The sequence below is a fragment of the Lagopus muta genome, chromosome 1 (assembly GCF_023343835.1).
Source record: "Lagopus muta isolate bLagMut1 chromosome 1, bLagMut1 primary, whole genome shotgun sequence".
Taxonomy (NCBI): Eukaryota; Metazoa; Chordata; class Aves; order Galliformes; family Phasianidae; genus Lagopus; species Lagopus muta.
In genome coordinates, this window is record NC_064433.1 from 56,740,121 (window position 1) to 56,762,507 (window position 22,387).

The 22,387-nt window shown below is 39.1% G+C and overlaps 1 protein-coding gene across 7 annotated transcripts in view; it reads left to right on the plus strand.

The window, feature by feature from the left end:
• The window catches only part of DGKI (diacylglycerol kinase iota), a 216,543-nt gene that overhangs the window by 71,502 nt on the left and 122,654 nt on the right, over positions 1-22,387 (plus strand). For 5 of the 7 annotated variants that reach the window (XM_048930903.1, XM_048930912.1, XM_048930928.1 and 2 more), the window contains exons 2-4: positions 7,165-7,273; positions 17,246-17,341; positions 21,030-21,104. In XM_048930903.1, the coding sequence (XP_048786860.1) occupies positions 21,087-21,104 (18 nt within the window). In that variant the 5' untranslated portion in view covers positions 7,165-7,273; positions 17,246-17,341; positions 21,030-21,086. Of the gene's footprint in view, positions 1-4,235; positions 4,369-7,164; positions 7,274-17,245; positions 17,342-21,029; positions 21,105-22,387 lie in introns of those variants that run through there. The other 2 variants (XM_048930948.1, XM_048930957.1) reach the window with 2 other exon arrangements.

Below are 22,387 nucleotides of genomic sequence, written 5' to 3' on the forward strand. Positions count from 1 at the left end.
TGTGCTGTATTGACAGTAATCTGAGCTCCAAGTATAACTGCAGGGCAGTGTTAATTTCCACGTCTGCATTTAAAAAAACTACCAACATATTAATAATACAATGAAGGAATGCCTCTTTTAGCACACAGCCTGTTGCATCATCTGTTTTGTTCTTTTGGGACACGAAAATAACCTGCCACTTGTGGACCCAGAGTACCTTTTAAAGACGTATCCCTTCCTGTTAATGCTACAGAAATGGATGTGTTTTTACTTAGAAGACATGACACAGTGTGGCAGAGGCTCTTTCCTATCCTGACCAAACTTTCTGGAGGTCGTATTCACCTTTTGTTTTGCCTGTTATTCCCATTCACGGGATTCTTGTGTGTTATTTGTGTCTCCAGTTGATCTGCTAGTTTATTAAAAAATGCTGACAAAGTCTAGATGTCCCTCTTTGGTCAAATAGCTGGATATAGAGTTTTATTTGATAATTTGAGCACTCTTACTTAGGGGGTCGATATACAGTAGTTACATCTCAGCACTGGGTTTGCTGTCTGAAATCCTTGATTAGATAATTAATGGAAATTTATTTCACTGTCTCTAGGTCAGTCTCTTGTGGACAAGAGCCCTCCAGTTGGGTGGATGGGAGCTGGGCTTAAGGCTGGAAGTGGAGCTGCTCAGAGCTGCTTAGTGCCACAGTATTTTATGGAGATATACCGTTTTTTTTTGCTGCTTTTGCTGCTGAACTGTGTGGCAAGGGATTGAGAGCAAGAGAGGAAAGATCCTTTCAGTAACTAAAGAAGGTCTATGAGAAAGAAGAGGACAGACTCTTTAGCAGAGTTGGTCCAAAAATCTAGTTGTCTTCTATTGTAAGTGTCCCTGATATTTAATACTATTCAGAAAGAAATCTTAAGAATGATTTAAGAGCAAAAGAAGACCAAGAAGTTGGTGACTATTGTGATAGAGAAGGGAAAGTGGTTTCAAACTAAAAGAGAGGATATTTAGACTGGATATAAGGAAGAAGTTTTTTATGGTAAGAGTGAAGAGGCACCAGCACAGATTGTCTAGAGAGGCAGTGGATGCCCCATCCCTGGAAACACTCAAAGCCAGGGTGAATGGGTATCTGAGCACCCTGATGTAGCTATACACGTCCCTGTTTATTTCAGGGGAGTTGGACTAGATGGCCTTAAAGGGTTTCTTCCAACTCAGTTGATTCATTGATTCTATGTTCTGTTGGAGGAGCTGAAGCTGGATGGTTGGGAAGCTACCCACATCTCTGTTTTTCCCTGGGCAGTAAGCAATCAGTGATGAGCAGAAGCAGGTATTTCATTTCAGTCCATTTTTCCTTAGTACTAATTTAATTTCTTACATCAGTGTTTACTGCTGAGGATGCCTGAGAGTGTCCTATTCATGTGGATGGACCTGAATGAAAATGGGGGCTTATGTAAGAGGCTAAGGAATATATTGACAAAAGGGCCAATAACTAATCAATAGGATTTCATTTTGTTAAGCATTTTGAAGGAATGCAAACAATGAATAGCTAAGAGAGCTTTACAACCTCTTTTTCTTAAATCATGCCCAGTCCAAAAGGCGATGGAATGACCACATAAGGCCTACAGTATACTGCTGTGATAACCCAGCAGTAAGTTTCAATCTGTGATAGAAATAGGTTTGGCTGCTGATAAAACGTAGGACTAATAAATGTACAGTTGAATGTGATGTTGTGGAGGAGAGTCAGCATTGCTTCCCTTAGGGAAGCCAGGACTCGTGAGTCCCGCAGAAGTTGCAGGCAGAGGCACGAGGCTGCCTTATGGCCGAGGGAGTACACACACAGCTCCCACCAAGATGGGGAAAAGGCTTCTGGGGCAGAAAGTAGGTCTGGGAGGGGTGATCTTCATGTGCTCAACTAACAACTGAAATGTATCATGCGAGAGTTTTTAGTGGTGTGGGAGGTTACCTCTGAGGACCTGTGGATCTATGGTGGCAGTGGTGCTGCTCAGCACACACGTCTGTGGCCTGACAGGGAGCAAAGAACGAGGAGGTCAAGATTGCTGTTGTTCTCTGTGGTCATTTGGGGTGAGCACAGGCTGATGGAAAGTTCACAGATAGATCTCATGATGCTGAATGACACAAATTGCAGTTGAAATGTGAGATTGGTAGAGGCAAAATAATACACTTGAGGTATGGAAAGCCTGAAAGTTTGGACTTCATATTAGTGTTTGGCACTCAGGAAAAGAGATCTTTGGATGACTGAGTACTGTGGAATGATTAGTGTTTACAGTGATCCTAAGGCAAGTGAAAGGCTGAAAATGTGAAGGAAAAAGAGATCAAAACAAAGTACACTGATACCACTGAATAAACTTTTAGTGCGGACAGATTTTGAAAATTTGTTCTTGTTCTGGCAATCCTACCCCCTCAAAATATAACTTAGCTTAGCTTGAAAATGTTGACAAAGATGGGCCAATTTCAGCATGAGCAAAAGCCTAAATGGTCTAGAGTGCTTCCAAGTGAGAGAAGACAAAAAGAAGGAATGAAGGGGTATCAGAACAGAGATTCGTAAAATCACAGAAGGTGCAGAGGGGCAGATGATTACTCACTGTTCCTCACAATATGACACTTCAATTAAATTATCAAACAGAATTTTTGAAACTGACAGAAGAAAGTACTTTGCACTGCCCATAATTAAATTGTGGAGCTCATTACGTAGGCTGCTGTGGAGACCAAGAGTATAAATGGGTTCAGGGAAGGACCAGCACATTCCTAGAGTAAAGAGCCATTACAGGCTATTAAGCCCAAAGGTCTGGAAGCAGTCTCCAGCTCAGGAAGTCCTCAGACTACTGATTACTGGAAGCTGGGACTGGAGTATGTCAGGGAAAAGATCATCCAAGTTCTTCCAGTGCTTCTCTAAACACCATGCTACTGGCTATTGTCAGAAAAGAGATATGGGACCAGATAGATTCTTATTATTTTTTTAATTTGTCTAGAGATGTTTTCTCTTTTATATAATGTAAAAGATTTGCAAATATTGAATGTTAGAGTGAAATCGAGTCCTTTGCCTTGTGATTAGCTGCAAAGGAGAACATTGCATGCCTTGAAAGCAAAATAGGAGCAGCAGGTAGCTGGAGTGCTGTGCAGTCAGCAGATATGCATATGGGACACTGAAATAATGCCAGAGCTGAGCCAGTATGTTTTGTTCACGACTTCCAAAAGCACCAAAATGCAGGAGTGAAAACCACCTCCACCTCTGGCACTTACAAGCACTACCTGGCCTTATGTCGGAATTGTGGTTGACTGACCTGAGAGCTTACAGGCATAGGATTTGTCTACCCTGAATATTTAAGAAAAACAGATCATTTAAACTTAAACAGTATTGTACAAATGACTGCTTTTCTTGGTAAATATAGAAGTTAACTTCAACTGAGAAAAGACTCCCAGATTCTGCCTCCTGGCAGATGGCCTAGCCATAGGACCTGTGGAAACCAGTCCCCGCATTTTTCTGATTTCTCTACTTTCCAGCTGGAACTCTACTCCTACAATAAATTTTGCCTCTTTGAAAAGGAGGATAATAATGCCAGTATGGAAACGCAACAACACCAACCTTGGTGACAACTAAAATGCTCAATCTGTTAATCCTGTGAAGAGCTAACATACTCTTTATTTTGTAATTATTATTATTTTTTTTAAACACTCGGGTGACTACTATTGACTAATTGTATTTTGTGGTCTTTGAGGATTCAGGCATAACTACTCAGTCTAGGCCACTCATTGAACAGTTCTTTTATGCTCAAGGATGAGGAAAAGTTCAATGAAGCCAAATCCTGGGATATAGACTCAAATCTCTCCTAATCAAATATGTATGCTTTGATCTAATAAAGTATGTTATACCTTGCCTGACTTTTTAGCAAAATGAGAATGTAATGATTTTTCTTTCATTTTTTTTTTCTTTTCTTTAAATGCAGTTGTTATACTTGACAAGCCTGAATGGCAGATTCCTTTTGGTTTCCAAGACAGCCAACTTCTGTGTTGGAGTTTCCCCAACCAGCTATGGGTTTAGTATCAAATATTTTTGTCCTATGTATGTAATGACATACACATGTATGTGCATGTATACTCTTTCACAGTGGTTGTGTGTTGGATTGCTAATTCCATCTACTACAAATTACTGTTACTTGATCTACAAAAGTAATGAAGAAAAATATAGATTATGGTGTGACAAAACATTTCCTTGCTGTTGATTGCAGTGTTTATTTCTTGTTCAGAGTTTACAAGCAGGCTGGTGTGCCCCTCTTAGGAAAGTTGTGGACTTAATTGTCTGAAGACCCATGAAGGCACAGATCCACTTTTCCTGGCTGTCTCTCACCAGGTGAATAGGGATTCCTTTCACTTTCATGGGTAAGGCTGCCTGTTGAGGCTGTGCTTTCATTCATGCACTCGGCAGAGTAGAGAGGAAATTACTAGCAAGGCTTACTGAAAGCCTCTCATGTTACTTTTCTATTGGAAAAGTGCCAGGTAGTATAACATGCTAGTTAGGTTAATATGATATAGTCTCTTGGATACTCAGCATCTGCTCTGTTATCAGATTCATTCTATTCTCTCTTTCCCCTATTTTTCCCTCTATCTTCTGCATTACGCTTATTAGAAAATCATGTGCTTGCTATCAGTCTAACCTCTTTATTTGTAGGAAAGGCTTCTGTAGTGAACATGGTGTTCTGATGCTTTTTGTCCCCAGACAAAGTTCTGACAAGAAACTGTGTAGGTGTGGGCATTTTGAGCTTGCCTTCAGGTATAAGCGTTATTTCTGACTGGTTTGTGCCATTTTGTGATCCCTGCAATCATTAAGGGTTTTGTTTTGAAACAAACTTGAAAAAAAGCATTGTCATGCCTATGTTTTGTGGGCTTTCCAGCCGAAACCCTAAATCTAACCTGGCATACAAAGGGTTGGCTGACTGTTTGCACATATCTCTGCCAATTATCTCCGTAAAGACTCCCTGACCTCCACTTGCCAGAGAATGTGGGCCATGTGTCAGCTTCTGCTACAGGAAGCTTGCACGTCTCTAATTCTGACTTGAAAGAGTATCCAAGGCTTGATGCTGTGATGTCTGTAGCCATTCATTAGGCATATTTACCTTCTAAGTGTGCTGAATTTGCTTTCCAGCTGGAAGCCTTGTCCTCAGACTGGGTCAGATAAATTTATTCCTGGAATATTCATTGCAATATTTGCTTTATTCAATTCATGTCGTGGATTGATGCAGCCTTACTGGCTGTATTGTTTGGCAAGTAATAGGCTGTAAGCAGAGTTTGGTGAACATGTTGTTTTTCATCGATAAAGATTAATTGCAAACACCTATTCAGCCACTTTTGCTTGAACACTTTGCACAAATTGGAAGCTACCTTCTCTATTATGAGGGCAGGACTAAGTAACCATTGGATGGATTTATCACTGTCAGTGATGCAAGGTGGAAAATGTGATACAGCTCCACTTTCACCAAAATAAATGGTCATGTTATAAATATGGTTAGAAACAAGAATGTACTGTTGTGTTTAGTAATAAACAATAACCAAATTGGTAGCAAATCAACATGGAAGGAGGCTGCCAAATATTGGACACTTTGCAGGAAAAATGTCAATTTTGAAAATATTCTTTTGTAGTTTCTTGTATTTCTTTAAGGCTTTCGTCTCGTCCTTGAGAAGACCCGTTAGATTATATTCTGCTAAAATACCTGGCTGAAACTGTGGCTAAATTGCTCAATTATGATACATTGCCAAGAAGCAAAAGTCTTTTCATTGGTCACTTTTCTTCTAACGGGTTTTATTCAAATGTAAAATATCTTGGAAAAATCTTTTAATGTCAATGTCTTGCTTGTTTTAAGTGAAAAGGGGCACTGGATGATCAGAGGCTGTTAAAGTGCTCAGTTGTTTGTGCTACCCACAGAAAAGAGAATTTAAGACATTCTAATTTAGCCCACTCCATTTTTCTGGATGTATATTATGAGCAATGAGGCTTCCAAGCTCCTTTACTGCGGATATGTATTGCACCATCTATTTTCAGGACAACGAAATGATTTATTTAGCATATAGCTGACCTGGATTGTCATTACTGGCTCAATTGACCTTTATTGCCATGAGACAGTGGTAAGATTGGAAGATGCTATAAATAGCTGTTGTGCTGTGGGAGTGGTATCACAGAAATGTACTTTATACAGACTGTCATTTCACTATGTAGGAGTTGAGCGCATAGGGCATACAAAAAGGGATCTCTCCTTGATATGTTTTTGTTGTTGTTTGTCTTTTTTTTTGGTCCTGTTTTGAATTATTGCAGCTGAAGCTATAAGATTGTTTTGGCCACTGTCATCAGGTGCAAAAATAGACAGCGCAATAGTACTATGAAATTTTACGACACCATCTAAGAGAAACTGAGCTGTGTATCAGCAGTAACTTGTGCTTCCATCTAATGACTTGCTATTCAAGGCTGATTTTGTAAGACTGAGCGAGGCTGGGGAAACTGGTTGGTGAAAATGAACTCAATCCTTGTGGAGCTCTAGAAGTGCTGGTCAACATCTGTTGTTGCCATATATATATAAAGAGTGACTTTGGACCACAGAGATAGTATTTAAATACTAAGGGGAAAGCAGCTGCAATACCTTATGAGCATGCTGATATTGACAAAAAGGGTGTATTCTAGTGTCATATTTTATATAATCTGATGCTAAATGGAAGACTTCTCCCAGCCTACAAACCAAGTAAGACCACCATTTTTTTTTTGGGGGGGGGGGGGGGGGGGGGGAGGGGATAAACTCATATTTCATTCCTCTAGTAAAAGCTATTTGGAACTACACGTTAATTCATTCAGCAGGATCTGCTGGTATGTAAAGAATAAGTGTAAATTGAGGATTTCGCTGAAATTGGCAAACAGATCCACATGCAGCCCACTGGGTTTGATGTTTCAGCTTAGCATCAGTTGAGTAACTGATCTTCATTAAGCAGTAATTTTCAGTGATCACATTACTTCATTTTTTTCCTAAACTATTCTAGCAGGAGATGGCACTCAAGCACCTTTTAACCCAAACTGAAATTAGATGCTATGCTGCCTCTTCTGACTTCTGGAGAAGGGTGGGGTGGAAAATAATATTGGATAATTATATTGATTATAGCCTCAATTTATCTATTTTTTGTCTTTTCAATCTGCAGGAAAGCAATCTCCAGGTCAGGCCTCCAGCACTTGGCTCCTGTGCATTCCCTCAACATTGCAATCTCCAATGGACCTGTGAAGGAACCAAGGGCAGCCTTAGAGTGGACTGTAGGTGTTTGTTTCTATGGCAATGTATCTCTGGCTAGTGCTCCCTCCAACCTTAAAACAACATTAGAAGTTGCATTACTGTCAGAATTAGTGCTGGTCATTAGAAACACGCTTCCATTATGAAATCAAGCAGAAGGCAGAGACATGATAATGTACAATGACTTGAGCAGCACTGGACAGAGCTATTTAGACTTTCCAGTCTTGGAAACTGTCTGGCTACATTTGCTCACTGCCTTCTTGACAAGGACTGCTATCCAATGGTGATTCAATTTTAATGTGGCAGGATTTTGTAGTTTTGATTTATGAGCCAAAATGTAAGGCTGAGCATTCAAGCTGGGTTAGCAAGGTCTGTAGGAGCAGTAGTAGAAATCATTGGTCACAATGCTTTGCAAACATGGATGAACTTATGGGTCTAAGCTGGACTGTAGACACAAAACATCAGTTTCTTTCCCCAGTCTTGCTTCTCCTAATTCTGTTTCTGGACCAGTTCAGAAGGGGCTGGTTATGCACCGTCTGCACCATCTAATGTGGTTATGTGTTAGTGCACGTCAATAAATTGATCCTTAAGCCAGCAGGTGAAAAAAAAAGTCTAATTTAAAGCAAAATATGCAGTGGATTTTACACTGGGCTCTCAGTAAGGAGCTGGCATTAAGCAGCATCCATCTGTCCTTTGGATAAAGACAACTTCTGTTTTTTGATGAGTATGGCTTATGGTTCATCTCAGATGGTTTTATACCAAGACTGAATGGCTTTCTAGATGGTGTGCAGCTGTAACATTTGAAGTTTAATGGAATAAAATTTTACAGGCTGCAATGCAAGAAATGAGTTTGGATTCAGTCTGATTTTCTACAGTATAGTAAATAGGAGTGTGCTAGAATGAGTTTGAAAGCACACATAGAAGAGCTTGTGTTTATATGCTTGATCTTTATGTGCAGGAAATTTGGGTCCTGATTCAGCAAGGTGATAAAACATGTGCCTGCTTTTAGTGATCTGAGCTTTCTGAATGATCCTCCAGATTTCGATTTCTTCAAAGTGCAGCAAAGTTAAGCATCTTTCAAAATTGTAATTAAAAAAACAACCAAACAAAAACAAACAAGCTTACAAAAATTCATGAAATCCCACAATTTATCCTTCTTAAAAGTGGCATTCTTTGCTACTGATTGCAGAGGTGAAGCAACACTGTCATATAGGGGAGGGGGCAGGATATGAGTGGAAGACATCTGAGGTTGGGAGGAACCAGGACTGACCAGCTGTAACAACTGATGAGTGCAGGGGAGAATAGGATTTCTGCAGATTAGAGATGCAGCATGAGTAAAAGAGATAATAGAGAAGTGGTTTGGAGGTGTGAAGAAGATAAAATGGATCAAAGTTTATGATGGGTAATGAATATCAATTAAAAAAAAAATACACTTGTAAGTTTTAAAAACTGATATTTCTTTCCAGGTGTATATTTGGTAGAATGAATGGCTTCTTACATTAAGATGTATAAGAGCCAGAGAGGAAGTCTTTGTAGTGAGTCAATAGAAGGTAGATTTAATCAAGACATGTTGCATCCCCATCTGTGCAATCCTTTAGTATTTCCACTATGGTTCTCCAAGGACCCATGATGGGAGACCTTTCCAAAGTCTGATGAAATTTCCAAAGTTCCAGTGAACAGAAGTTTTCACTTGAATTTACAGTAAGAAAAGCAGTAGAAATCTGTTCTTGTTGCCTTCACAGTAATAACTGGAAAGAATTTCCTGGCTATGTTCTCCATTTTTGGTAACTCTTTGCAGATGATTTGCCATTATCAGATGGCCTTGTGAACAGGACACTGATTCAGGGAGTGGAATTTCTGTTTCTTGCTTTGCCACTGACCTTGTAAGTGAGCTCAGATTAATTGCTTTGCCTTTCAGTACACCAGCCTATTTAGCTGTAGAATGAAGGTGATAATTCTGATGTTTTTAAGACACTTCACATTAGAAAATACATATTTTAATGTTGTGATAACTGTCTATCATCCCTGATGCTTATTTTCTCTTACTTGCAAATGCTCAATTTCATCATATTTTCTACCTCTAATTCTAGTTAACTTGTAGTTAATTTAGTAATATTTATTCACAGCAGAATCATACAGAATATATTTTCAGGAATAAATGATGCTATAGTTACAGCGCAATGCAGAAGTTGTCCTTCCAAAAGGAACTACCTTGAATGCCAGTCCCTGTGACATATTTGTTATTCTTAACCTCTTTTCTCACCCCCCACCAATTCAAGCAACACTCCTACATGTTAAATGATGAAATAAGCAACTCTAGCCCAGATCCTCAAATAAGCACAGGCCAAGGCACCTCATATAGTGCATGTGTACCTCTGAGGATCTTGATCTTTCTTAATTTTCATACTGCCACATTTTCCCAAGGAAACAACCACAATTTTTTTTTTTTTTGGTGCAAAGTCATCCTGTATTTCTCCTTTGCATATTGCCTTTTACCTTTTGGTACTTACAAAATTCTTGACAGCCACTAGGAAATTAGTGTGTTGAGCTTCCTACTGGCCAAAGCTGTCTCATTATTTTTTTGATCTTTTCCAACATTTGTTTGATGCCAGTCTCTTGCTTTCTCATCAGTAGGTGTTTGTGGCCTGTGACCATGCAGTCTTAGAGCCCTAGATAAGTCCCTTAGGTGATGTCTGAAAACATTCAGCTTTCATTCCTGGTATTCAGTGAAAAAAACTTGGGACTGTTCTTTAAGTACTGTTAAAGCACAGCCGAGTTATCTAGATGCAAGCTGAGTGTTCTTCAGAGGAGAAATACTGTAATTTTGGACAAAAAATTGTACATGTAAAAAAAAACCCTGAAACTTTTAGGCCTTAAGAAGTGAAGCAAACAAACATCAAAGCTTTGTGATAGTAGAAGTTCAAAATTATAGCGTTTAGTAATATGTGATAACCTATAAAATTAATTGGTTGAGAGTATCTGTTACAGAGAGAGCGGTGAGGTGCTGGAACAGGCCGCCCAGGGAGGTTGTGAATGCTATGTCCTTGGAGGTGTTCAAGACCAGGTTGGATGGGGCCCTGGGCAGCCTGGTCTAGTACCAGATCTGGAAGTTGGTGGCCCTGCCTGTGGCAGGGAGGTTGGAAATTGATCATCCTTGGGATCCCTTCTAACCCAAATCATTCTATGATTCTATTAAGTTGCATGGGGCGTTTTAACAGAAAAACGTTTGTTCTTTCTACTAAACAGTAGAAGCTTTCAGGCTGAGATCTCTAAGGGATCACAGAGACATGGTGTAATACCACATGCAGCTGGAGTGTTACAATGCACAGAGGAAGACATTTTAGGGAAGGTGAAGCCAGGATATTGAGTAGGGGAAGTTTTCCTTCAATGTAAGAGCAGCAAGCATGCTTGAAGCTCTGCTGTGGAATGGATGATAAGACTGTGAAGAGTTTATGGGGCAAACCAACACAGGTGATGTTGTGGTTGCCTGCTACATATTATTTAGGAAGTAGATGATATGAGATCTTCAGACAACTGGAAGAAGCCTCATATTTGAAGGCCAGAGTCCTCATGTGTGACTTAAACCAGTTTGATGTTTACTGGAAGAGCAGCACAAGCAATCCAGGAGGTTTCTGTAATACACTGATGGTAACTGTGACACAAGTGACTGAGGAGCTTGATGAAGGAAGGTGCTCTTCTGGACCTTGTATTACAAACAAAAATGAACTTATAGGAACTGTGAAAGTCACTGGCAGCCTTGCCTACTGTGGCTGCGAGATGGTGAAGTTCAGGATCCTGAGAAGAGGAAACAAAGCAGATGGCAGGATTACAATCCTGGACTTCAGTGAATAGACATTGCTTTCTTCAAGGATCTGTTTGAAAGTAAAATGTTTATGACTGAACAGAAGCTCCATGCATACTTCTAAAAATTCTGAAATTTTGTGTGTGGATGACTTCTGAACACTGTGTTCAGGCTCTGTAATTCTACAGTGCCACTATTTTTTTAATGAGTGTTGGAGAACTAATGATCTTTCCTGAGAGAACTAAAGAGAAAAAAGGAGGGCTGTCATATTCCAAAATGGTGTCCATTTGTGTGTTTTCAGGGTTTCAATGATATTACAGAAAGTGCTCTTAAAATATTTTTTCAATTGCTCCCAAAAGGACTGAAGTTAAGCTGTTGTCAGCCAAGAAAATGTTTCATGACAGTGTAGGGAATCATCATCTCAGTTGATAGCATCTAGATGTTGCTTATCCATGAAGACAAAAATTGTTGTTCTGTTTCAATGTACAGATGAGCAGAGAATATAGGGGTGGGCAATGGATGCAGGGATGTGGAAAACCCTGGTGGGAGTGTAGAAATGAGAATGCCAGAAAACAACTAGAGAATGTAACAAACCTAGGTCTAAAAGTTGTACTTTCCTCTCTTTTTTTTTTTTAATTAATTATGCAGTATTGTGTTTCTGTGATGTTTTTCGTTTTGTGTCCATTACGCTCATAATAATTAAAGAAAAGGTGGTTTTTGTGTGAAGAATTTTCTCACAGTATGCAAATTTGTAGTTAAATTCATATAGATATACAATCAAAACAATGTTGAGGATATTATTTATAACATGAACATTACAGACTGGAATTTCAGAGTTCAGGGTAAAATATAAGTAAAACATATGAGACAGGCTTTCAGGGAAAAGACATCCAAACAAACTTGTTTCTGCTCAGCAGTGACCTTGAAAAAGAAAGGGCTAAAGCTAATCATTTTTGCTTACAAATATGTTTAATTAAATTTGTGTTGATGAACACTAATTATATATTAATCATAACTTTATCACCCAAATGTGTACTTATAAGAAGACTCATCTCTCTCACTGTAGTGTTAACAAAGGGAAAAAAAACCACCTTCCTAATAATTCAATTTAGAAATCTAATGTTTTTGTTTTTGTTTTTGTTTTTTTTTCAAAATGCTAGTTATGACAGGAGCGGATCAGAGCTCCTCTCCTCCTATTACAGGTGGTGTTACAGTTCCTTAAAACTTAAAATTTGGGAGAACTGACTTATTTGTTTGGCTGAATGTCCATGGCTTTTTAACATGGTAAATTAAATTATGTTCTGTGCATCGCCTTTAAACTGTAGTGACTGCAGCTTGAAGAACAGTGAGATGTGGAGTTACTTGAAAAATGGTAATGCTTGGTCTGTCTACTAACCATGCTTGGGCACTTAAAAAATGAAATTAGGTTGATTTAGTGAAATGTGCACAGAAAGATATGATCAAGCACATGCACGTGTAGTTTCACTGTTCCCAAACTCCCATTTGTTATTTCCCATTTCTCTTTCATTTCGGTGTGAGGATGGGGAGGAGAGGGAATTGTGTATTCTTTGTTTCATATTCAAGGAACATATGTCATACAGAAGTCATTTTTGTCTGTTAGTATGGTGGTGGCGGATCAGGAACGATTCTCTGGAAGACCATACTGGCTGCATCTGCCAGGAGAGCACTGCTGCTCTGCTTTGGTGAGCAGAGCTCTTCCTTGTCACAGGGCATTGAGTGCTTACTTGCAAGGGCTGGAAAGCCAGGCAAGAATTCAGTGTTCCCAGTTCCCCAGACTGAAAAATATTAGGCCATGGTCACTTCTGTTTTATCCAAGACAATGGACAGTACCAGTACAGTTCACAGAATCACACACAGAATCACAGAGTGACGTGGGTTGTTAGGGACCTCAAAGACCATGAATCTCCAACCCTCCCACAACATGCAAGGTCACCAACCTCCCCATTTAATACTAGACCAGGCTGCCCAGGGCCCCATCCAACCTGGCCTTGAACACCTCCAGGGACGGGGCATCCACAACCTCTCTGGGCAGCCTGTTCCAGCATCTCACCACTCTCTAGAAAAGGACTTCCCTCTGACATCCAACCTAAATCTCCCCTCCCTCAACTTAAAACCATTTCCCCTTGTCCTGTAGTTATCTACCCTTTCAAAGAGTTGATTCCCCTCCTGTTTGTAGGCTCCCTTTAGGTGAGCCTACCTAGAGGTTTAGGGATGCAGGGCTCAGGGATGTGAGAAATATTAGAATCCTGGCTGCCAGTGAAGACCGAGGCAAAGAACTCATTCAGTACCTCAGCCTTTTTCTTCGTCCATTGAGGCAAGTTCTCCTTTTACATTTACCAAAGGAGGTACACTCACTTTGGCCTGTCTCTTCTGGCCAGTGTACCTGTAGAATGTCTTCCTATTGTTTTTCACATCCCTCCCCAAGATCAGTTCTGCCTGTGCCGTGGCTTTCCTAATCCCACATCTGCAAGTCCGAACAGCATCTCTGTATTCTTTCCAGGTGACAAGCCCCTGTGCCCAGAATGCGTATGCTCCTTTCTTTGCCCCCAGTTTGCCCAGCAGGTCCTTGCTGAGCCATGCCTGTTTCCTGCCTCCGCTGCCTGCTTTCTTATTCAGAGGGATGGAGAGCTCTCGTGCTCCCAGAAAGGCATTCTTGAAGAGTAGCCAGCTTTCCTCAATGTCTTTGTTTTAAGGACAGCATCCCCGGAGATCTTGGCCAACAATTCTTTGAACAGCTTAAAGTTCAGTCTTCTGAAGTTCAGGGTCCTGACGCCACTCTTTGCCAGGCTCACATTCCTTGAGATCACAAACTCAACCAGAGCATGGTCACTGCAGCCCAAGCTGCCTCCAACCTTAATACCTTTAATTATCTCCTTTGCATTGGTGAGCAGCAGGTTCAGCAATGCTTCACCTCTGGTCGGTCTGTCCAGTACCTGAACCAGAAAGTTATCATCAATGGACTCCAGGAGCCTCCTGGTCCCTTTTTTTACATTGCAATATCAGTTGAACTCTTCTAATAGTGAATTGGTACAAAACACACTGGCCCTTTGTTACCCACCATTCACCTATCACTCCTTGTGTCTGATCCAGCCCTTGTGGGCTCTGTGCTCATGGGATGAGCCACTTTATCTGACTGCTCTTGGTAATTTTTTTTATTTTTTTTCTTCTTTTTTTTTCTTCCCAGCAGTTGAACTGATTTTTGTATAGCTTCACAGCCACCAGATCTGACACTGGGGAAGCAGCATGAGTGTGAGACTGGAGTTTGAGGGGTCGGGGACAAAAAGAGGATGGCTGCCACTTTAGCTCTCATTTGCTTCTAAACCTGCCATAAGGACATCAAATACAAAATATGCTAAGCTTGCAAATTATTTATGAGAAGGTTCTTGAACTCAAGTCTGTTGTGGAAAAGTCTCTGTCAGAGTCCACAAATGCTGATGTAGACTTCAATGTGTTTGAGTTCTGTGTTAAACAAGAGCTCATACTAGAGAGCTCATACTAGAGGTGGTCCCAGTGACCCCTGTCAGCTGTGTGCTGGCAGGTGGAGTACCCTTTTGTCCAGCACATTGTGGAATACTGCCTGTAAATCTTTTTATTGGAAACACCGGTTTGCTGAAGGCAAACTGCTCCATATAAATGTATTGAATGTTGTCATATCCTCCTATTATAAGTCAATGAAAAATTGAACTTGAAAAAGGTCAAAGCATCTTCCTTTGACTATACTGTTTGATTTTCATTAGCAGTAGTAAAATGTCTGATCATATAAGTGACACTGCCCTGTAAAATTCATAACAGTGAAGTTCAAATAATTCTTTTTGATCTTGTTGGGACAAGGTAATTTACAGCAAAAGTTTTTTTTTGGGGTAGGGTATTACTTCTTGGGGAATCTCAGCTTTGTGCTGTAATTCAGGATGAAAGAGGATTTTTCAAATGCTATTTTGCTGGAATTTAGATGGTTAATTTTCTCACAGTGTTGTAAAATTGCCTGTGGCACTGGATATCTGGAGTTGTGCCACTCCTACCAGGTCAGTTTATTTACATTTTTATTATCTAGTCTTGCCTGAACTCTCTCACAGCACGAACTAGAAAGGTCATCCCTGTAGACTATTTTTTTTTTTTTTTTTTACTGTGATGGAAAATAAAGCTTGGATCTATGATAGAACATGGAACAGTGAGAACAAACTCAGTCTAAACTAGGTTATGAAAATAGGCCACTTTAGAATTCCTAGATGGCAAGTTATATGTGTGCAGTCTTTTTGAAGGGGAATTTAATCTATTTTTTAAAATGGAATTTTGATTCCTGATTAAAAGTTATGTCCCAGGAGCTGTATGCTTTTTTAGCTTCCCAAGTTGAACTTTACTAACCATCTTTTATAATCCGTAAAATTCAGCACTGGGTTATGAGTTTGTGTTATTTCTTCAGGCAGAGAATGTGCACAGCTCAAACACTGAATTCATGTTCTCTTGCTTTGGTCTTCTTGTTTTGTCTGGCTCTCTGTAAACTAGACAGGAATTTAATATTTTGAACAATACTGTGGGCATAGTAATTTTATTAGCATGATGTGACTAGGCTTCCATGAAGTGCTGCAAGAGTAATAAAGTTCTTGCCAGAGAAAACTGCTTTAATATAAGAACAAACTTGAGGGGAAGAATTTCCAGTCTCAGTAATTTGCCATCTGGGTAAGGCTTTAAGCCTTAGTGAGTTTGAGTCGTTAGAAGCTATTTTGCATTATGAAAGCACTGAGAAGTCTCAGCTTTAAACTGCCATGCACTGAACTGTGCAGTTCAGGAATATCTGTCCTACAGAGTCTACAGTTTAGACAGATGAAAAGATAAGTAATGGAGGTATAGAACAGTGTACCACTAAATGAAGATATTGTAATGGCAGTAGACTGGTCTGCAAGCCTTGCACTAATCCTTGTACTGAGAAGTAATACTGAACATGATGTTTGTGGCAAGATTTTTGATGAAGTCAGGCCACTGGACAAGCAGACCTTAAAAAAATGCATATTGTTCTTCTCCTTCTGGTTTATTTGAAGCGAGCACGTTAGCTGTGTTAGGCAGCATGTGCAGATTTGACAGTTTGGCTTCTGTGGACACACTTGTTCTCTAGAAGACAAAGGATTTTGCTGCTTCTGATTCTCTACGTTACTTAAGAGATCCACGTGGCAAGAAAAATTTTCTCATTTCATCACTTTGAAACCGTCAGTAGAATTTTGAATAAATTATTTTATCTAAGATGGCTATTTCAGAGCATCCTGCTGTCGGACGCCATCTGTTTGGTAAGCGTCATCATTTGTGACTTCTGCAGTGTGGGAACCAAATGTCAGAGACTGTCAAAGCGTTTTCCATCATGGTCTAATTCTGGCTGAGCAGAAACCTGCTTATTCACTTTGTTCAAATAATGTACAGTAAACGTGGTCTTTTCAGTTGAGCCAGCATTACAGTAGAGTGAAACCTATAGTCATTTTACAACCAAATTTCCTCAGGCCAAGAATTGGTAAAGAACTGTGAGATCTATTTGGTTGAATAAGAAGAGTGTTGAAATAAAATCAGATATCACCCTGCTAATCATTCCTTTCTGTATGGTTGATAGATTTTGAAAATATTGATTTTCTGAATATAGCATACATTCAGGTATAAACTTAAAGTCTAGTCTCTTCTGGATTATGTTTTCTGGATGTTTTCATAAGTATATAGCACAGTATACATAGAATAATAGCATAATATATATGCATATAGTGCTGATCCAGACATCTTAAATATTCTTCTTTGTTTAAACTCTGCTGTTATCCTAAAGCTGTGTTATTTTGCACTTTTGGTCACAGTTCCCAAATTCTGGGAACTTCTGCAATTGAAATTTTAGTAGTTATGGTTTTGTTTCATCTGTTGATTTTTTCCTTTCTTTACAATTCTATATATATTGCATGTTTATGAAATTTAGCATTAAACTAAGCATTATGGGAAGAACGTGGGCAAACTTTTTCTGTGTGGACATATAATTCCTTGCATGATCAGCATCCTTTAAACAAAGGTGATCGTCTAACTTGATAAGAAATGCCTTTGTGTATTTATTATTTATTTTTAAAATTTATGATGAAAATCAAGTATAACTTATTTTTCTGTGTATTCTCATCTCTGAATTTTACAAACCAGTTTAACAATCTTTTCTTAGGAAAATGCTGTTAATGGAGAGCATCTGTGGTTGGAGACAAACGTTTCTGGGGATCTCTGTTACCTGGGGGAGGAAAGCTGCCAAGTGAAATTCTCAGTGAGTTATTTTCAGATTCCCTTCTATGTTTCTGTTATAATGAGCCTGACTTCAGTTTGTTACACTGCTCAGAAGCCTGGCAGTTTGAATCGCTTACTGCTGTTATTGATGCAAGTGTTCTGAGAGAATGAATACAAAAGGGACAAAAGACTGTGGGCTAAATATCTTGGAAAAAAAAAAGCCTCAAACAATTTTGAATGACCCAGAATATTTACATAATGAGGTTAGGCTTAATGAATAGTTTTGATTAATACGGAAAGGAAAGAATTAAGTTACTGAGATATTTCAGAAATATTCAAACTAGCTTATTTCATTTATATGGAGATCACTCTGAAAGTAATGCCTCCTATTTGTTTCCATGAAAACTACAACAGCTATGAAAAGCACAATGACACTATTTGATAAAGCAAATCCTCATCTACAAATCACTATTTTTCAACATAGATGCTGCCATTAGTTGTGCACGTTCTCAGCAGTGAACAAGAACCCGCGTGCCCACTGTGCAAGGCTGTCCCAAATGTGCCTTGTGTTTCATGTCAGCATCACCACTGCTGAAATGCAGCACCCACCACCTCACTGTGCTCACATCCAATGTTTGGTCTCCATAAATATTCAGCAAGCATCAATGAATGTCAATAGGCGCCATTTTTTACCTCATGGAGGAGCTCAGTGACAAGCCTTTGCTTCATATGCACTTCCATATCAGATGCCATTTTGTCAGACTGCCCCTCTGCTGCCTTCTGTTACATGACAACAACATGTAACAGAATATTGTCAGGAAGGTTTGTCCTCTACCGCCAAGCCACCACCATCTACCTCTGATGTCATGGGCCAACATCATAAAAGAGGAGGCAGTACTTTTGGAGCAACCCTGCTATATACACTAGCTGGGTTGCCTGGGTAGGATTCAGATCACATTTTTGTGATTTTTCTCACTGCAAGGATTTGAACTGGATTTTTTGAACTCGAGTGCACTCACCAGTAAGGAACAGAATATTCAAGGTTTGCATTGTCCTAATGAAGATTTTCTGCTTCATGTTAAAACGTTTCATTGGGTTGATCTGTAGCTCATGGTCCTCTGTTAATGAGCTGTGGAGTCACTGTTACATTTCCTGCCTTCTTCACTAAATCTTCACTTACCTAGTATTAAAGTAAAACCACTTCAGCAGGATAAATGAAAAGAAAAAAAATTGTCTTTCCTGGTTAAGATGAGAAAGTTTATTAGAGAGTAGGGATCCTGTGTTCAAACCATTGCTTTGATTCAACGCCCAGATGAGCATACTGGCTCTTGGGCTGCAAAATGTGAGGAGAGTCCTTCCCTGTGGTGCTTTAGAGTCTGCTTCTCTCTGATTTTTGCTTTGATTGCTACCATCCCCCATCCCCTAAAAATGCAGCAGATCAAGTAATTTGATTCAAACTGAGGTATTTTGATACTTCCAACATTAGTAGGACTTTGTTTGATCGAAATCTATAGTGCTCTATGTAGCTCCAATTTAATGACAACTTCCTATGACTTCTCAAGCACATCAGTTTCTTTATAATGTATAACCGAAAGGCTAAATCTGGAAAGAACATGTCTGCTTACAAAGACTACGAAGGAAAGCCCCAATTGTAACACAGTAGTGACTGTGGGGCAATATTCAAGACAAGTGCCATGAGTTTGTCCTACAGTTATATTGGTTGTGAGGCAGTGGGCTTTGGAAAAACCAGGAGATGGGATTTGTGGCTGAGTAGACCTACCCAATATGACTGTTCTTATGTTCTTAACAGAATGAGTAAACATTTCCTCGTGATTTAGCTCATTGAAAATGGCATGGAAATTTAATAATGTGTTGCATGTGACTGCAAGGCTGTGCCTTAGCTTTTTAGAGGAGCGCCTTTAGAAGGTGGAAACACTGTAATAGCTGGTGAATTATACTCATTGATTTGTGTTTTTATTTGGGAATGGTCATGCACGTTTTATGTGATGGCAAAAGTTTCAGCCATTGGGCCTTGAGATACTGAGTCATACTAAGGATGCAATGGAGTTTATAATTGCTCAGTTTTTATTTGCCTTTCTTTTGCTTGACATGATCGCTTTTGTAACATATTACAGTATAAAGAGCTTTTGTTACCTTAAGATCTTGAGATGGAAATGAAAATGTAGTTGACATCAGCTGTGGTCAGCTTTTTGAAAGGTCATATTAAACTAATGTATTTCCAGTTTGAATTTTTTGAAGACCATTACATCTCTCAAGCCCATTTGGGTCTTCTTTTGGCTTACCTCTTTTACATTTAGACTGTATAAGATCAGATGTTTGCAATGGAGAAGTGGCAAAAATTAGCTGAGTTGCAATTGCAAAGACTTTGTATTCTTTGGAATATGGAGCTGAAATTTCATGATAAATCAAAGAATCTAGGAGCAATGGAAAAGATTACCTGATTTTTTATTTTCTTATTTTAAATTGTTATTATTCTCTCAGTGTAAAAAAGAATTCCTGTAACCACTTCCAGCACCACCAGGAACATATTCAATTTAAGATATTCAAAAGCAGCTGCTTGTAAGGCATTATCTGCTTTTGATTTTTGCAGTTTTTCATCTGAGGAATTGATTTATTTATATCGCCTTGGTCTTTGTGATGAATGTGGAAACTGAAAAGCTAACAAATCACAAAACAAATGAAATTTTGGAGAGTTTCACAGTGTCATGGTTCTTGTGGTGAAACATGAGGACCAAACTCCACATACAAACACACAGTGAGGGAGTATTTTTGTAGTTATGAGACTCAGTAAAACTAGTGATTATAGCGTAAGCCTTAATGGTGTTCTTCTTCCCTTCTTCTTGAGTTCATTTTCAACATATTGAGAATTCTAATGAAATCATTTATTAGAAATTTAAATGAGCTTGAGTATAATTAATGCAGAAATCTTAACTCAGCCTCGACTTGTGTGCTCGTAATGTTTGTGTCCCTCATGTGCAGCTCTGTAAGTTAAACCTCTATTAAAATTTATTTCATCTAGTCTATTAAATTTTAGTATACACCAGAAGGAACAAAAAAAAAAAAAAAAAAAAAAAAGGAAAGAAAAAAAGGAAAAACAACAAAAAGTTAGCGTACTCTCTCCCTCCTGCATGAGTTCTCTTGTCTTTGATATGCTTTGGCCCAGGAGATTCAGTGGAAATTGTTTTAAAAGCCCTAGTGAAATTAATAAAACTAACCAGCATAATTAGGTTGAGAATTTTGTCCCTGCTGTAACATCTCACAACATTCAGTGAGAAGGTTATCATTCTCTTCTATGTGACTCACTTTTTTTCCTGTAAGAATGATTGTGCCCATCAAAATCAATACTGTACAATGATCATGAAATGACATACTCTTTCTGATTGGACTGAGTCCTCTGATTTGCATGTGTGGTTTTTTTCTTTACTAGCTCTGCTCACCATCTTTGCAGACTTCTTCCTTTTAGAGTGATGATCTGTTACCGGAGACTAACTTCTAGCTCACAAGCTGGAGTACCACAGACTTCTGTCTTTCACAAAGTCCAGCATTCAGCTTCAGACTAATTTTTTCAATACACAAGGCAGCTGAGAACACCAAGAGGAAAATTATACTTTCAATAAAGAGAGAAATATCTCCTGTTTCACAGCTAGCATTCTTCCTGTGAAGAATAGTGTACCTGTATCCACACGCTTCTCCCTTTCCTCTTTCAGAAATCTGCTCTGCGGAGGAAATGTGCTGCCTGCAAGATTGTGGTCCATAATGCGTGCATGGAGCAGTTAGAGAAGGTAAGATATTGCCATCTTCTGGAGACTGATGGGTACAACATTGATCTATTCTCGAGCTGAGCTTTCAGTCTGAAAAATACCATATGCCAAATTAGGTTTTTGTAGCTGTTTTGACAATATATTTGCTAAAATGTTGCCTTAAATTTTCAGCTTCTCTGTTCAAATAGATTTCTTAAAACTCTGTGAACCATTAGGAGAAGCAATCAAACAACAAAAGACCATTGAATGCTTTCACAATTTTAATGATTAAAAAATAATTTCCCTCTACTTCTAGAGTGGAAATTGAAGCTTGAAAATGCTGTACCCTGTCATGCACAAAATTGGCCTTTCAAAATTCCTTAGCTAAGCCCAGAATAATTCATATTATGACAGCTATATGTATTATGACCAATGCATCATAAAATGCTACTATGAATGTTTTCCACTGTATTTACTAGACAATTTTATTTTCTCCTCAAAACCTCAGAAACAAAGTTACTTTTTTGAAATAGAAAGCATCAGACTTTTCCTTTATGGTGCCATGATTTCTATGAGCATCTGTCCTGTTTGTCACTTCAAGGAGACCTCTTTGCCTCCAAGTGCCTACAGAATACTGATCACAGAGTTCAGCTATCCCATCAGTGATTCTTACTCATTGCACCTAACTAACTGGGAATGTGTAAAAGGAATTCTCCACCTCTGCTTTTTCATTCTTGGTGGGATATGTGTAAAGAAACGAGTGGGAATATCCCCACTGATTTCATTAGAGCTTCATTTTCACTCTATATGTTTTGCAATGTTGTTCTCCATAAAAGAAGTTGATGCAAAACAAATTTATAACAGCAACCCTTTGGAAAGAGTTTTTCATTTCCCAGTATTTGGGCTTGTGTTGACAAATGCCACAGTGATTGCCATAATACCAAGTTGGAGAGGTACCATTTCCACCCCCGATGCTTTTACCCACAGTGAAATTAGCATTAGCACATGCTTTCAGCTCAAACTGTTACCAGTGAATTTTTCATGAGTTCCTTCATCAGCAGCATTGCTGGCTCTCCATAGCCCAGTAAGCTGGTGGCATTGCCAGTAGTAGCACTTAGATACAACCCATTCTGTTGAACTTGTTTATGCCATTCTAGAGAGCGTGAAATTCACCTCTTGGCAGAGATTTATTATAAAGTCCATGTGCGTCTTAAGCCTGGTGGTGCTTAAAACTGGTACATAGGTCTTCTGTTTGGCCCTCTCCGCATAGGTGTAAGTTGTAAGTTAGCTAAATGTAAGCTGGAAATCTTTCCAACTTCCTAGGA